General features: G+C 30.4%; 1 protein-coding gene across 2 annotated transcripts; it reads left to right on the top strand.

The window, feature by feature from the left end:
- Nucleotides 1-8,936: 8,936 nt before the first annotated feature.
- LOC114259194 (non-specific lipid transfer protein GPI-anchored 31) lies at nt 8,937-17,308 on the top strand. 2 transcript variants are annotated; one of them, XM_028199187.2, is made up of 3 exons: nt 8,937-9,483; nt 11,254-11,280; nt 16,930-17,308. In XM_028199187.2, the coding sequence occupies exons 1-3, from the start codon at nt 9,123-9,125 to the stop codon at nt 17,073-17,075; spliced, it is 534 nt and encodes a 177-aa protein (XP_028054988.2). In that variant the 5' UTR covers nt 8,937-9,122; the 3' UTR covers nt 17,076-17,308. The 2 variants fall into 2 exon arrangements, with proteins under 2 accessions (XP_028054988.2, XP_082770470.1); XM_082914344.1 differs by lacking the exon at nt 8,937-9,483 and adding an exon at nt 9,941-10,227.
- Nucleotides 17,309-17,767: the final 459 nt, after the last annotated feature.

A 17,767-nucleotide genomic window follows, 5' to 3' on the forward strand; every position in this document is an offset into this window, starting at 1 on the left:
GTCAGAAATATGTTTCAATTAATAATTTAAGTAGTTTTATTATTGAATGAGAGAGTAATTATAAATTTTATTTTTTAATTAATTTTATTAAATATTTTTTTTATGATAAGATATTTATAATTTTTCAAATTATAAAAAGTAATTAATATTTTACATAAGTCTCAAAAAATATATTTATAATTTATCCTATTCTTTTCTGAGCAATGTGTGGTAGCTTGAAATTGAAGCAGCTTAAATGTCCTGAGTGCCAAAACGACGTCGTTTTGGCAATTTTTTCTTTTTCTTTTTCTTTTTCTTTTTCTTTTTTCCTCGAAACTGGTTTGAGAGAAAGATAGAGAAATAGAGAGGCGAGAGAAAAAGAGATGGACGAAGAGAGAAGAAGCCGAAGCTTGATCTTCGGTTGAACTATACCCCAACCCACCGCTATGGATAAAGAGGCCAAAGCTTGATCTTCAACTAAACCACAACCCAACCCACTGCCATGATCTTTAGCTGAACCACAACCTAACCCACCGCCATGGATGGAGAGGCCGAAACTTGATCTTCGACTGTGGGTGTTTTGATTTTTTTTTTTTTTAATCTCTTTTTCTTCTTCCTCGGGTTTGAGTAGAGAGAGAGAGAGGGAGAGAGAGAGAGAGAGAGACGGCTGTGGCTGTTTTGAACAGATGAAGAAAATGAAGGAAAAATAGTGGGGAAAATAAGAAGAAAGGGGAAAGAAAAAGAAAAAAAAAATTGATTATGAGTTCAGAGCTGCTGGAAAGAACATAGGGAGAAAAAGAAGGAAAAAGATAGAGGGAAGGAAGACGAGGAAGAAGGAATGGGAAGGAAAAAGAAAAAATAAAAAAATAAAAATCGAGCCATTCGAGCTATATTTTTTCGAGCTATGTAGTGGGATAGTTCTTTTCTATAGCTGAGAAGGTGTTTGGAATGACCTAAATAAGTATATTTTTTGACTTTTTATAAAAATAAAATAAAAAATAATATAATTCAATATATATACACACTTTTTATTTTACAAAAAAAATATGCCTAAAACTATGGGCGTGGCCGAACACCCTTTCCAATATGGGTAACTAGCATATCACCCGTGCTATGTACGGATTGTGTTAATAATTATCTATATATGTGAATTGTGATTTTTAAATGTTTTCTTTTTTTTTAAATGTCTTCTTCTTCTTTTTTTATATTATATTAAAGTTTAATATTTTGATAATAATCATATGTGATGAACTTTTCAAGGAATTAAATGTTTTTTTATTATTATATTATATTAAATTTTAATATTTTGATAATAATTATATGTGTTGGACTTTTCAAGAAATTTTTTTTTTTGCTTGTTCTTAATGCATTAAAGTGTTATTATGAGGGATAATAATCATATGTGTTGGGACTTTCAAGGAATTCATATGTGTTGGATTTCAAAAAATTTATTTTATACTTGTTCTTAATGCATTAAGGTGTTATTATGAGGGTAAGACTTGGGAGTTGAGAGAAGTTAATAAATGCTAAGATTTAATTATATGTGTTGGAATTTTCAAGGAATTAAATGTCTTTTTTTTGTTATTATTATATTATATTAAATTTTAATATTTTGATAATAATCATTAGGGGTGGGCGCGGGTCGGTTGCGGTCACGAAACTTCCAATCCGTCATCCGTCCGTCAGATTGGTGGATTGGAGAAAATCAATCCGCATCCGTCCGCCAATCCGGCGGATTGGCGGTTTGGCGGATGAATGCGAATCGGTTTGGCGGTTTAAAATTTTATAAATTTTCAACATAATTCAACTTGTGCACTTTCTAAAAAAAAAAAAAAAAAGTATTACAGTCAATGACTTAAAAAAGTATTACAATCACTGTATGTCTTATCTAAAGAAAGAAAGTTTAAAACTTTATAATATCACGATCACTGTATGCCTCATCCACATATTACAATCACAGCATGATTCATCACATAAAGTATTACAACCTGTGGTTCTTTAAATATAATAACAATTCAAACCACCAAAACTATGAACAGAGCAGTAGTAGAGATTGTATGTCTCTATATTGTTACATTTATATATGTTTTTGAAAACAAAAACCAACCAGCATATATCATATTTTCTATTTATTATTTTTAGAGTTAGATTTAAAAACCAAAAAATATATTCAAGTTGAAAACTTTTTTTCAATAGAATATTTAAACTTTTCTTTAATTGAAAACACAAACATAATATTTAAACAAATTGAAAACACAGACTCTTATAAATTACTAGGGGTGCTCGCGGTTTGGTGGTTCGGTTGCGGGCAAACAAATCTCAAATCCGCCATCCGTCCGCCAAATTGGCGGATTGGGAAAAATCAATCCGCAACCGTCCGCTCGTCATCATGCATCCATCCAAAATGCGGCGGATCGGTTCAGTTCGGTCGGTTTTGGCGGATCGATATATCCGCTGCTCACCCCTAATAATCATATGTGTTGGGTTTTTCAAGAATTTTTTTCTATGCTTGTTCTTAATGCATTAAAGTGTTATTATGAGAGATAATAATCATATATGTTGGGACTTTTCAAGGAATTCATATGTGTTGAATTTTAAAGAATTTATTTTATGTTTGTTCTTAATGCATTAAAGTGTTATTACAAGGGTAAGACTTGAGAGTTGGGAGAAGTTAATAAATGCTATGATTTTTTTTTTAAAATCAAAAAATCAAGAAATTTAGATTGGGAGATTGGAGCTCCCACGAGGCTTGGGGTTAAAAACCCATTTTTACTTAATATATAGTATAGATAGATGTTAGAAATATCAAATTTTTTTATTAAATAAATGACCAAATATCTTACTTAAGTATTAGATTTAAATTTTTATGAATTCTACACCCATATAAAATCTTTAATCATTTATTTAATAAAAAATTTAAGACTTATACCCTTTTCCTTCCAATATGTGCCTATTTGGTAGAGTTTAATTTTAGCTTAACTAAAATCTTAGACCTCATTTGGGAACAGACTAATTTAGTAACTTTTTGACTATTTGGCTAAAATATGAGCTAAAAAAAATTAGTATGTTTGGGATGACTTTTTAACTTTTTACGAAAAGATGTGCAAAAAGTAGAGAGAAAAGAGAATCTTTGACTTTTTGATATAGGTTGTTGGCTTTTTGGCTAATTTAGTAATTTTTTGACTTTTTGGCTAAAAATGAGGGTTCCCAAATGAGGCCTTAGATTATTTTTAAGTTGTTTTGGTGTGTTTAACAGAGCTTAAAATCACTTTTTGTAGCTTAAATTAAGCCAAAAAAGTGATTTTGGGCTGAGTAGCCTTCGGGGTGCTTTTGGATTGAGCTTAAACGGGAAGCTAAAAACTGAGGAGCAAAATTATTTAAATGCCCTTAGTCAATCTCAACTATTACCAAAAACCCAACTATATAAACCCCATATTCTCAAACATTGTTCACTTAGGAGAAGAGGAGAGGTGATTTCCGGCAATAAGGCGATTTTCGGCAAACAAACCAGAGCTCTTTCTCGAACTAGAGGTGGTAGCTAGGCCACGATTTGTTCCGTCGCCGCCTCCTGTCACCACAGCCATCGACGGCGTGATTGCGATCTGAAATCCTAACCATCGATGGCGTGATCGCGATCTGAAAACCTAACCATCGACGACGTGATCGCGATCTGAAAACTTAACCTTCCATGATCTTGTCGGCTTCGCGAGATAGCCTGACAGTGACGAATCAGAGCTCTCTCTCTCTCTCTTCGTGATCTGGTTTGACAACCAAGCTAGGGTTCTGGTTGCAATCTGGTCAAACCAGAGCTCTCTCTCAACAAACTAGAGCTCTCTATCTCTCTCTCTTGTCTCTTCGCAATCTCTCTCTCTTGTGCGCATCTCCGACGTTGTTTCGACGGTGACAGTGACGGCGACGGTGAGCCATCTCCGGCCTGTACCCAACATTAATATGAAAAAATATATATAAAATAACAATTTTTATATTAAATCACACTAAAATAATTTTTATATTAAATAACAAATAATATGTAATGAAATATAATATAAAATATGTAATGACATATATATTAATTGGTATTAATTTTAATAAATTAAACAAAATTAACAAAGAAAGAAGAGAAGGGGAAAAAAATTGAATTGGTATATTTTGTAACAATTTTTAATAAATTACAAAAATATCAATTAATATATATATATATATTAAATTTCTAGAGGTTTTCAGTGTTTTTTTAATAATAAAAAAATAATAATTAAGTATTTTAGTCATTAATGAAATAAATTTTATATTAATTGATACTAATTAATAATTTTAATATTAATTGATACTAATTAAGCCATTAATTGACACTAATTAATTTATAATGAAAAAATGAAATAATTTTATATTAATTGATACTATTAATGAAAATAATAATTTTTGTAATACTAATTATATTAACTTTTATTTTGGTGGTTTGGAATGATCTAAATAAGTGTATCTTTTTACTTTTTATAAAAGATGTACAGAAAAGTAAAGAAGTAATGTGATAAAAAAAAATAAAAACATAAAAAAACGTGTACTTATTAATACACTCCAAACAAGGCCAACTAAAAATAATCAATTTTATATCATATAAAGACAAAAAGAATAATTACATAACAAAAAGTTATTTTGCAACTTATCAATCAAACATTATTCTACTATTTAAATCTATAATTCCATAACTACATCAAACATATTAACGATTTATATTTACAGTTATAAATTATAATTTGTTAACTTATAATTTATAATCACATTTTCATTATTCTACCAAATGCAGCCATTGACGTTTTGGTTTTATATTTAAAAAATAAATAATATTATATGCACTAATTAATGTGACAATTAATTATGTAATATAATTTAAATTTTTTTAATATTTATAATATGATTAAAATAATATTATAATTAATATATTAATTAATACATCTGGTACCACCGTTAAAAAAATTTGAACTAGTTTTCGAGAAAAGCTAGTTTGCAAATTTCAAAAAGTACTTTCTATCTCACTATCTCTCTTCACGTGAACAAATGGAATTTCCAACACGCGTCCACCCTGCGTGCTGGCGCACGTCTCCCCCTCTCCTCCCCTCCCCCAAAAAGCAACTCCATCCTCTCTTTCTCTCTATCCATTTTTATATTATTTATCTATCTATATCTTCTGCATTATTATAGAAGTGAAGCATTTTCATAAAGGATCATAGTTTTTTTTTTTTTTTTTTTTTTTTATAAAAAATATCCCTTTAAATTATTTATTTATCTATCTATATCTTCTGCATTATTATAGAAGTGAAGCATTTTCATAAAGGATCATATTTTTGAGTTTTTTTTTTATATAGAAAATATCCCTACTATCGTTTATATGGATAATTATGCATTAATTTTTTTAAAAAAAATCTCTCAACTTTTATTTCAAATTCATTTAAAATTTAAGTAAAACAATTTATAATTTTATTTTTTTAAGTAAAATAATTTTATTTTTAAAATAATAATTTTTTTAAGTACAACATAATTTCTAATTTATATATAAATCTACACCTGAAATGATGTAAAATGTTACATTTTTTATTTTTTAGTTTTCAAAATATTCTCTTTTAAATTACATATAACTTCTTATCACAAGAAATTAAATTTTAAATCAATATATATATATATATATATTTATAATTTTAACAACATACGTGGTACCTGTTTGGAAAGTTAAATTTGGGCTAAAATAGTTAATAAAGATAAAATTATTTAAGAGCATCCGCATCAGTCTCAACAAATTTTGAGTCAAATTATAAAAAAAAATCTACTTTTGTTGTTTTAGATAGTCACTTTTTTAGTATTTATTCCATCAAACTCTCTATTCTAACTCAATCTTATTAAAATATTAATTTTTTATTATATTTGTTATTATTTATTTTTTTATTAAATTGATGAGATGCCACCCAAACAATTCTTAAAAAATGCCCAAAAAAAAATGCTATTGACCGACAGGTTGACCAGCCGGTCGACTGGTTAGGCTAATTTTGGGTATTTTTCTTTTTCTGCAACAGACACTCACGGGACATCCGGTAGGATATCCGGGAAGACATCTTGGTGGACGACCGATTTAATGATTTTGGCCCAGTTTTGCTATAGAAAATATAATAAAAAATCATGTAGCTAATGAACAGTAACTCAACAAAGTTGTTGAGGTACTGTAGCAAATTTAACAAAAAGTTAATTTAGAAAAAAATTGTTGAGACTAATGGATGAAGAATTTTATGATTTACTAGCAATATTTTAACTTTTTGTTATTTTGCCTCAATTGATGTGGATGCTCTAAAATAGTCAATAAGATAAAATAGTATATTTAAATTATAATTATTTTATTTTTTCTCTTATAACCATCAAATCAACTATAAAAAAAAAAACAAATATCTTACTAAAATCAAGCTCCAAAAAATCAAAAAATTAACTAAAACAACATATTTCCAAACAAGACCTTATCAAGTCTTCGTTTGACATTGGTTTTTTTAGCTGACTTTTTTGTGTTGGGACTTTTTCAGCCTCATTTGGTTTGATTTTTTTAACTTTTGTGAGAGAAATGCATAATGATTATAGTTTAGATGTGACGTTTTATTTTATTAGCTTATATAACTAATTTTGTCTTTTTATATTTTTTTGGCTAAAAATCTAAAACCAAACGAAACTCAAGTGTACAAACCAATACTCATACAAATTTTATTTATAAATTATTCTTGTACAACTACACCTATATAATTATTCAAATTTTGATAAGATTAATAATTCATCTACTGAATTTGTTTAGCTTGAATTTATCTGAATAAATCTCTTCCCAAAACAGAAACTCTCATATGCAAATAAAAAATTATAGATAGAAAAGTATTGACACAAAACGCACAAATTTGAGACAGAGCACAATCGCCTTATTTTGGCAAGTTAGTTAAAAATCAGCTTTTTGATATTTTGGATTTTTTGAGTCATATTATCTTTTTAATTTTTTATGCATTTTTTCAAAAAAATTTAAAAGTTAACTTTTCAAACTAATTTTTCAAAATAACTCATAATAAGAGAAATTATAACTCAATATATATATATATATATATATATATATATGATTTCAAAACAAATTTTAAATAAGTGATAAAATTTAGGAAAAATATAAAATCAATAGGACAGTCAAAGATTATTTATTTTTTTATGATGGTATAATTATGTGCATAATATAAATCCTCTATGGGTTTATTTGATTGGACGGACTGGATAAGGAGGATTAGAATCTATCGGACTTGAGTCCTGGGACTGTGAATCCCCCGGACTATTTGGTTAGATTGGATATGTATCCTGTGTTTGTTTTTTCATGGGATTAGATATCTGGAAATGACTATTTTTAGTGAATCCAACGTTTGGTTGGACGAATTGGACAGGATAAATGAACAAAAGACTATTTTACAATTTTTCAATTGTTTACTAAGTAATAGTAATATTAAACATATCTTTAATATTTTAATTATTTTTAGCTAGATTAATAAAAAATTATTTTATTTTATTTTTTACACAATTAAATAAATTTATTTTTTTTTAAAAAAATAAATAAAATATCAATAAAAATTTATATTATTTTTTAATTAAAATTTTAAATAAATTTGTTTTTAAAAATAATAATAATTAAACAATGAAATTAAATAAAACATCTATTAACATTTAAATAATGAAATTAAATAAAATATAAACAAAATTTTAAAATAAAACATCAATAAAATATCTATAAAAAATTATTTAAAAATAAATAAATAAAACATCAATAAAAAGTTAAATAAAATTATTTTATTTTTAAATTGAGACATTTAAATTTTATTGAATTTTATTAAATATAATACATAATTAAATAGTAGATGATCAAAATAGTCATTTCACCATCTAATCCCAACAATAAATAATTCCCAAAATTATCCCACCTCCCCTAGGATAATATAATCCCCCATATGGGGATAAGGAGTCCGGCCGGACTCTATGTCTGACGGACTAAAAAAAAATCAAACGACGGATAAAGAATACTATTTGGATTACAATCCAAATAGTAGATAGTCCCCCCTAATTCAGCGAATCAAACACGCCCTATGGGCATGATACAAGTCATCGCTATGCGTTAGACTTCTTCAAAAAAAAAAAAAATTCATTTCTAATGTAATAATTTATATTATTGATTTCATATTTTCTTAAAACTTGTCAATTTCTGAAGTTATTTACCTTGTTTGGTTCTATTTTTTTAAAAATAATTTTCAGAAAATTTTACTTTTTTATTTTTCGTATTTTTTTGTTTTTATTGAATTTTTTTAATATTTTATGCAAATTTTTACTTTTTAGACACGCCTAACATAAATACACTTAAAAAGTAAAAAAATTGTAAAAAAAGTCTTTTAAAAATTTACAAAATATCAAAAATACAAAAAAATACAAGAATTCAGTACATTTTTTATATTTTTATGTATTTCTTAATGTTTTAAAATATTTTTTCACAATTTTTTTATTTTTTAGATACATCTAAGTAAGGTGCATCTAAAAAAATAAAAAAAATGTTTAAAATTTTAAAAAATTCACTAACAACAAAAAAATACAAAAACTAAAAAACTCAATTTTCAAAAAACTTAATTCAGAAAACTCAAACCAAACACACTGATTAATTTTTTTAATATTGGAAAGTTATACATTTTTATAGTTGTCATTTTTAAGAAAAATGCCTAACACCCTAGTGGGAGTCACTGGGTCGTGTGTGTAAGAAGGTGATTGGCCCAAAAACAAAATTGTTTTCTGTTTTTTTTCAGCGAATGAGGCGGTGCCACTGGGGGACCCAGTGCGGTCTGAAGCACGGCCCTATTTTTAAACATAATTATTTTATTTTCTCTTTTATAATTATCAAATTATTTATCCAACTTTAAAATAATTAAAAACTCAAAAATCAATTACAGTATATATGATGTTCACATCACAATCCCCAAGAAACCCTTTTCTCATTCCCTTTCCCACCGTTCATACTCTCTCCTAGCACCACAACCACAACCACAACCACAACCAGGGAGAGAGAGACTTCCGGAAACCCCCTCATCGATCCTCTCTCTCCTCCAACAATGTCGACGAAGACGGCCACCACCACTCTCCTCTTCTCCATCCTCTGCATCGGCGTCTTCTCCGTTGCAGACTCCGCTCACTCCCACTCTCACGCCGCCGCTCCGTCGCCGGCCGTCGACTGCTCGACCCTGGTCCTCATGATGGCCGACTGCCTCTCCTACGTCACCAACGGCAGCACCGTCAAGAAGCCGGAGGGAACTTGCTGCTCCGGCCTCAAAACGGTGCTCAAATCTAACGCCGAGTGTCTCTGTGAGGCATTCAAGAACAGTGCTCAGTTCGGTATCACTTTGAACATTACCAAGGCCTTGGCTCTCCCCACTGCTTGCCATCTCTCTGCTCCTTCTGTCAGTAACTGTCGATGTAAGTCTTTCTTTTTCCCTAGAAAATTTGTTTGAATCTGATGGAGTGATGCTAGACACCCCAAATAATCTACCAAAAGTTTTACCAAATCTCTCACACACCCACATGAGTTTTGGTAAAACATTTAGTAGATTATTTGAGGGTCTTGCATTTTCCTTTTTTATATGATGGGGGTAGTTTCGTCAATTTACCAACAGCCAACTCGGTTTTATTTTGTTTCGTTTGGCGGTGTTTGGAAAGTCTGTGTGTTGGATTTTTTTTTTTTTTTTTTTTTTGACTAAAAGACGAACATTTTGCAAAATAAAAAAAACAAATCCAAATAAAATATCACATCTAATCTCATAATATATGTATTTTGTTTTACAAACATCCCATCCAATCATAAAAAAAAATTCTAACTATCTTTTTAAACACTAAAAAGAATTTTATCCAATAATATCCTACAATTAAAAAAAACGTACAAAAAAATCCACTCCCAAACACCCACTTTCTTTCTACCTGTGCTTTTGTAGTATTTAAACCCCCTTTGTTCTGTTTGTTTCCCAAGAAAATATTTGTTTTGAATGACATTTCTTCCTTGAACCCACTTCTGTCTGTGACGCAAGCGTTTCAGTTTCTCTCTCTCTCTCTCTCCTAGAAAATTTTTAGTGATAAAATTTTCCTGGGTTGCCTGGGCAATGTTGTTATATGATGTGGGTAATTTCGTCAATTTACTAACAGCCAATAGAGCCTTTTTCTACCCGGGTTTGTATTTCACCCACTTTGCTCTGTTTGTTTCCCGAGAAAATATTTGTTTTCGAAGACATTTATCTTTCCGTCAACAACTGTGGGGTGTAACACTGTGTTTGGATTGGGTGATTTGGAGAGAAAAGAAAAGAAATAGAGAGAAATGTATTTCTCTTCCTTGTTTGGTTATCTTAAGTGGAGAGAAATAGAGAGAAATTGAGAGAAACTCATTTCTCTCGTAACCCTTATTTTCAATCTTCCCAAAAGTGAAGAGATTGGGAGAGAAAAGAAATCCACAAATGTTTATATTTTTATAATACCAATTTTACCCTTATAAAAATAAAAGAAATAAAATGATTGAAAATATAAAAAGGTTATTTTGGTAATATAACATAAAATAATTTCTTTTCTTTTCCCTTAATGAAATCTAACCAAACAAGAAGGAGAGAAATTACAATCATTTATTTTCTTTTATTTCTTACTTATCCAAACAAAAAGAAGAGAAATTACAATCATTTCTTTTCTTTTCTCTTATTACTTAAGTAATCATTTCTTTTCTTTTCTCCCCTAAGTTACCAAACATAGCGTAAGTCTTTTCACGGTCGCTCTTTTTTAAAACGAGAAAATGTTTAGAGAGAAATTTTCCTGGGTTGTTTGGCCAATGTTTTATATGATAGGGGTAATTTCGTCGATTTACCAACAGCCAACAGAGCCTTATTTGGTTTTTCCTGCTAGTTTTCTGATTTGTTTATTTTTTTGGTGTATTTTTTTTAACACGAAATAGTGTCTACTTTCTACCCTTTGCTAGGCTGTATTGCATTCCCTTTGATTTGTTTGTTTCCCAGGAAAATATCTTTGTGCGGTTGTTTTGAAAGAACCCATTTTTGGCCACTTTTCTATTCCCAGAAAACATTTTCCATTGGAATTATTAAATTTTTTTTTGAGATTTATTTGTTCTCATATCGCTCTGTTGAACACTATCATGCATGTTTGGATGGATGTTTACAAAATTGGTTTTATTTATTTATTTTTATTTTTTTGCAGCGAGTCTTGTCGCCGGTGCTGCTCCTGGTATGTTTTTTTTCCCCTATCCGATTTCTCATTGATATGCCATCTGTTTCATTTATTTATTTATTATTTGATTTGCAATCACAATTTACCTATTTAGGCTGTGTTTGGATTTAGGATTTGAGGAAGCTTAATTTTTATAACGTTCCTTTCTCTTTTCCTTTCACAAATCCTAGATCCAAACACAGTCTTACTGATGTCAATGTATATTTGTATTTTATTCTTTAGTGCCTTGTTTTCTGCTGATCTAAAGGAAAATATTGAAGTTATGCATGCTGACTCTATATTTATTTATTTATTTATATATCCAACAAAACAATTGAATTTGAAATACTTGCATTTCTAGTTTATGACTATGTGTTACATTTTGTGTTTTGTTATTGTTGGACAAAGGCCCTAGCATATCCCAAACCCAAGCATATTGTTTCGTGTAGTCGTGCATAACTTCATGAAACAACATGCCTTTGGTAAATTAGTTCCAAAGACGTCGTGTTTGATAAAAAAAAAATTTCAAAGAATTCAGGTTTCGTAAATAACTCTTAATTGGCGAAAGTTATTAGTGCCGTGCAACGTGGTCATGTCACAAATGAATATCAACCATTTATTTGTGTGAGTCTATACAAATGAATCTCAACTATTTATTTGTGTGAACCCATACAAATGAATGATTGAGATTCATTTGTGGTATGGTCACGTCACACGACATTCAATAACTTCTCATAAGAGCATCTACAATGTGTGTTAAGGGTTTTTTAGTTTAGAGCATACACAATGCACACGCTGAGGTGTGCATTAGTGTCAAAAGCCAAACTGTTTGTAGGTTGAAATTCAGGTCCAATGGAGTTGTTAACCTCTTTGTTAACTTTGTCAATGTTAATTGTGGCGAGTAGTTTAATGGGTAGAGGAGAGTTCCTTCTTTTCTCTCTCGTCCTCTACCCGCTAAACCATTGGCTATAGTTAGCTTGCTCTGTAACACCTCACAGCATTGTTAATTGCTCCCTTGCATGAGAAAAAATGCAAATCATTGTTAACTAGTTTGGCCCCTTATAATTGAGAGGCAATAATTATGCTCCAAATAAAAAAATAAAAAGAAGCAACTTTCACTCCACCCTTTCTCATATAGGCAAGTGCAAGTGACTCTCTTTTTGGAGTGCATTTATAATTTACTATTTTTTTCAATTCAAAATGATTGTATTTTAAACACGTAGCACATGTGGGATCCCGAACCTTGTAGCTCTAGGAAATACAAATATTATCAATTTTTGGCCGAATGAATATTTCTAACTATATGCTTCCATTGTGCTATATTTTTAGTACTAATGGGGTAACAAGCTTGTTACCAAAATTTCTGATGGCTTAGGAAGTACAATAAGGCCTCGTTTGGGAACTCTCCGTTTTAGTCAAAAAGTCAAAAAGTTATTAAATTAGCCAAAAAGTCAACAACTCATACTAAAAAGTCAAAGATTCTCTTTTCTCTTTACTTTTTACACATTTTTTCGTAAAAAGTCAAAAAGTCATCCCAAATATACTAGTTTTTTTTAGCTCATATTTTAGCTAAATAGCCAAAAAGTTACTAAATTAGCCTGTTTCCAAACGAGGCCTAAGTCTACAAATATAAATAATCCTACTAAAATTCTTATTAAATGTAGATATGGCCAAACGTAGATTAAGATTCATTACTTAATGTAATGGATTACAATATGTGGTGTGCTGGAAAGTTGATAAAAAGTTGATTTTTTGGTTTTTTTTGGCTTTTTTGTGTAAAAAAGCTAAAAAGTTAAAAAGTTAGCTTTTTATGAAGTTCCAAAAACACCTAGCATAGAGAGATCTAGATCCGGCAAACATGAGTGGTTGCTTGGTTGCTTAGATATCAATGCTATGAGTTCATTTTCTGAATAACCAATCATATTTGGCGATGTATGCATTATGGTTTGGCATATCCAAAAAAAATTCAAAAAGTTAAAAAGTTATTAAAAAGTTAAAAAGTTATCACTATTCACAAAAAAAAAAAAAATATTAATTTTACACAATTATTACAAACAACTCTGACGTCCCCACAGACACAAAGCTGACTTTTTTGAAAAAATTGCACAGGCGGGGTGCACAAACAACATGGTGCTGTTCGGTCTGTGGGGGCCCATCATGGGTCACGTTTTGATAATTCGTCGAGTACTATATGCCTGTAAAAAATTACGTTGATTAGATATTGTTAACTACATGATCAAATCAACGTATGGTGTTATAGTTAACGGTTGAAAAAAAACTAATTCGATCAGATAGCTATCAATATCCGATCAACGTCATTTTTTACGAATATATAGTATTCGACGAGTTCTATACATTGAACGATTCTAATTAGCAAAACAGGACCCGTGGTGGGTCCTCACGGGCCAAACAGCACCGTTCAATTCAATGTCCGAAAAGGAGGGAACCATCTCCTAGCCTATACTCTGCACACGTTGCCCCTTAGGACATCCTACCGTACTTCCTATTTTATCCCAATCTTCTCCTATACACTAATTTATACAATTTTTTAATATATATTTTTTCGTAAAAAGTCAAAAAGTTATCTCAAACAATCATATTTTTTTTTCCCATAACTTTGTAGTCCAAAAAGTATGGGGTTGTTTGGAATGTCCTAAATAAGTATACTTTTTTACTTTTTGGACTAAAAAGTTAAGGAAAAAAAGATGGTTGTTTGAAATAACTTTGTTTTTTTACGAAAAAATATATATTAAAAAATTGTATAAATTAGTGTATAGGAGAAGATTGTGATAGAATAGGTAGTATGGTGGGATGTCCTAAGGGGCAGCCTGTGCAGAGTATAGGGTAGGAGATGGTTCCCTCCTTTTCGGGCATTGAATTAGACGGTGTTGTTCGGCCTGTGAGGGCCCACCACGGGTTCCGTTTTGCTAATTAGAACTGTTCAATGTGTAGAACTCATCGAGTACTATATGTTTGTAAAAAATCACGTTGATCGGATATCGATAGCTATCTGATCGGATTAGTTTTTTTTCAACTGTTAACTATAACACCATTCATTTTTTTATACAAAACTGATTTGATCATGTAGGTAGTGATATTCGATCAACGTAATTTTTTATAGGCATATAGTACTCGACGAGTTTTACACATTGAACGATTCAGATTATCAAAACGGGACCCAGCCGAACAACACCGTGTTGTTTGTGCACCCTGCCTGTGCAAATTTTTTCAACAAAGTCAGCTCTGTGTCTTTGGGGACATCAGAGTCGTTTGTAATAATTTTGTGTAAAATAATTTTTTTTATATTTTTTTTGGTAAATAGTTACAACTTTTTAACTTTTTTAGTAACTTTTTAGCATTTTGCATTTTTTTGGGTATGCCAAACCATAGTGGGTTGTTTGGAGTGTCTTAAATAAGTGTATTTTTTGTCTTTTTAGACTAAAGTTGAGGAAAAAAAGATGGATGTTTGGGTTAACTTTTTGTCTTTTTACAAAAAAATTGTATAAATAAGTGTATAGGAGAAGTAAGTGTAATAGGCTGTACGACACTTTTTTTTGGGCAGAGTGTAGGAGATAAGGACATGATTGCCTCTTTCGCGGACAACTATTTGGACTGTGTTGTTCGGCCCGTGGGTTCCACCACGAGTCCATTTTGATAATCTGAATCGTTCAATATGTAGAATTCGTCGAATACTATATGCCTGTAAAAAATCACATTGATCGGATATCAAAATCACATTTGATTGGATTAGTTTTTGTTCACTAGTTAACTATAACACCATCTGTTTTTTTTATACAAAATTGATTTTGATCATATAGGCCTGGTTTGGCATGTCTTGAAAAAGACAAAAAGTCAAAAAATTACTTAAAAAGTTATTACTATTTTCAACAAAAAAAAAATACAAAAAAAAAAAAATTTACACAAAAAAATACAACTCAACTTTTTGCTGAAGTGATAGGCTATCTGCGTGATTGGTTTGCTGTACTGGTCTAGAAATGATTGCCTCCTTCGCGGGCAACCATTTAAACTGTGTTGTTCGGCCCGTGGGGGCCACCACGGGTCACATTTTGGGAATCTGAACCGTTAAATATGTAGAACTCGTTGAGTACTATATGGCTGTAAAAAATCACGTTAATCGGATATCGCTAACTATATGATCAAATCAGTTTTGTATAAAAAAAAATGGTGTTATAATTAACTGGTGAACAAAAACTAATTCAATTAATGTGATTTTGGTATCCGATCAATGTGATTTCGGTATCCGATCAATGTAATTTTTTACAGGCATATAGTACTCGATGAGTTCTATATATTGAATTTTTTAGATTATCAAAATGGGACTCATAGTTGGCCCCATTGGCCGAACAACATAGTCTAAATGGTTGTCCGCGAAGGAGACAATCATGTCCTTGAAGGAGACAATCATGTCCTTATCTCCTATACTCTGCCAAAAAAAAAAGTGTCGTACAGCCTATTACACTTACTTCTCCTATACACTTATTTATACAATTTTTTATAACACATGTTTTTGTAAAAAAATAAAAAATTAACTCAAATATTCATATTTTTTTCCTCAACTTTTTAGTCCAAAAAGTGCACTTATTTAGGACACCCAAACAATCTTATAGTTTGCGATATCCGATCAACGTGATTTTTTACAGGCATATAGTACTTAACGAGTTGTACATATTGAACGGTTTAGATTATCAAAATGTGACCCGTGGTGGCCCCCACGGGCAGAACAAAACAGTTTAAATGGTTGCCTGCGAAGGAGGCAATCATTTGTAGACCAATAAAGCAGACCAATCACGCGGACAACCCATCACTCCAGCAAAAAGTTGAGTTGTATTTTTTGTTGTGTAATTTTTTTTTTTTGTTTTGAATAGTGATAAGTTTTTAAGTAATTTTTTGACTTTTTGTCTTTTTCAAGACATGCCAAACCAGGTCTTAGGCTTTTTCCTAGAATGCGAGTATGCCAATCCTCCTAAGCCTATTGACGTCACTGATAACATTTGAAATACATATGACATTTGCTAGCTGTAATGTAATCATGTTAAATGATGTCAAGATTTTTAGTAACAAGCTTGGTAATTACAAACCGCATTACAACACAAGCAGTATGTTGTTGATTCAAATGTTTAAATCTATATTTGTTTTTGTGTCAAACTTAGTTGAGTTTTTGTGATTGAGATGTTATCAAATACTTGGTAAACTCAATAATTCACATAGTTTTACTAATGTAGGTTTCCCACCAATAGAATGCTTGACAATTTTTGAAGGAAAATGTTATGAATAAACGAATTTCTTATTAGATTTTTTTATCACTAGACACAAATGCAATGGCTACCACATGTATTTATTAATGTGAGTTCCACTATTTTTGTTTCTAGTTGTAAGAGAATTTGATAAGAAATCTGTTTATATATAAAATTATTCTTTTTTGAAAGAACTATTTCTTGAAGGATTATGTATATGCTTAAATGTTGGTTACGTGCTACCAGTTTTTGGGGTGAATTATTATTTGTACTGGTTCAGTTTGTTTTATACATGCATTCCTTTTCCAATTACTTATATGCTTCCAATCCCATCTTTGGATTCGGAGTACCTTTCAGCTTGGATTCGGAAATCAATTAATGGAATCATGTATGTTATTGGTGTGTGATGCAGCTATTTCTCCAGCTCTGAGCCCATCTGCAGGCACAAATGAGCTTGCTCCGGCACCGGTTGCAGGGGTCTCTGGTTCTGCTGCACTTGCCGTTTCGATTGGATCTCTTATTGTGGCTCTAGTGGCTGCATCATTTTCTTTTATGTAACTATTACAGGTTGTTGAGAAGAGATGAGAGAGGACAAGAGGGACTTTTGTGATGTTTTTGTCTGTTGGACTTGTTATTGCCGTACTCCGTAATAGTATTATTAGGGTTTTTTTTTTTTGATGTGAGAGAGAGTAGATAAGTATTATTATTCATTCTCTTGAGTTGCTTTTACTAACCATGTATGACACTTGGATGATATGCCTATGTTGCTATATTTCTTGTATTAGTTCTTATATGTTGTCTCATGTTTGTTTGTTTTTTTGTAGACCGTCCTAAGTGTTTGGTTGAGAGATATAAGAAATGATTTGAAAATGAAAAACAAAAATTTGAATTCTATATTTTATTTAGTTTTATACATTCTTTTCATTTTTTAAAAAAAATTTCTTCACAAATTTCTTAACTAAGCATGGTATAAAGTACATATTGGAACACATTTTGAAGTTTGTTATCATTATGTTTTGTTTGTTCTGGTGGAAAAATATTTTCCAATGAAAAAAGTTTTTGACGGATTATTTTTTTCCTAGAAAATGTTTTCTTAGTAAAACACAATTTTAGGAAATTTTACTAGTGGTTTTTGTTTTTGTTTTGATTCATTTTGTGAACTTCACAACACAAATTCATTGTGTTAGAGGTGTTAGAGAAAATGTAAAGGAAAGCACCCTGATTACAATTGAAGGTGGACGCAGAGATGA

This window comes from Camellia sinensis, chromosome 2 (assembly GCF_055761805.1).
Source record: "Camellia sinensis isolate YWXY chromosome 2, ASM5576180v1, whole genome shotgun sequence".
NCBI lineage: Eukaryota > Viridiplantae > Streptophyta > Magnoliopsida > Ericales > Theaceae > Camellia > Camellia sinensis.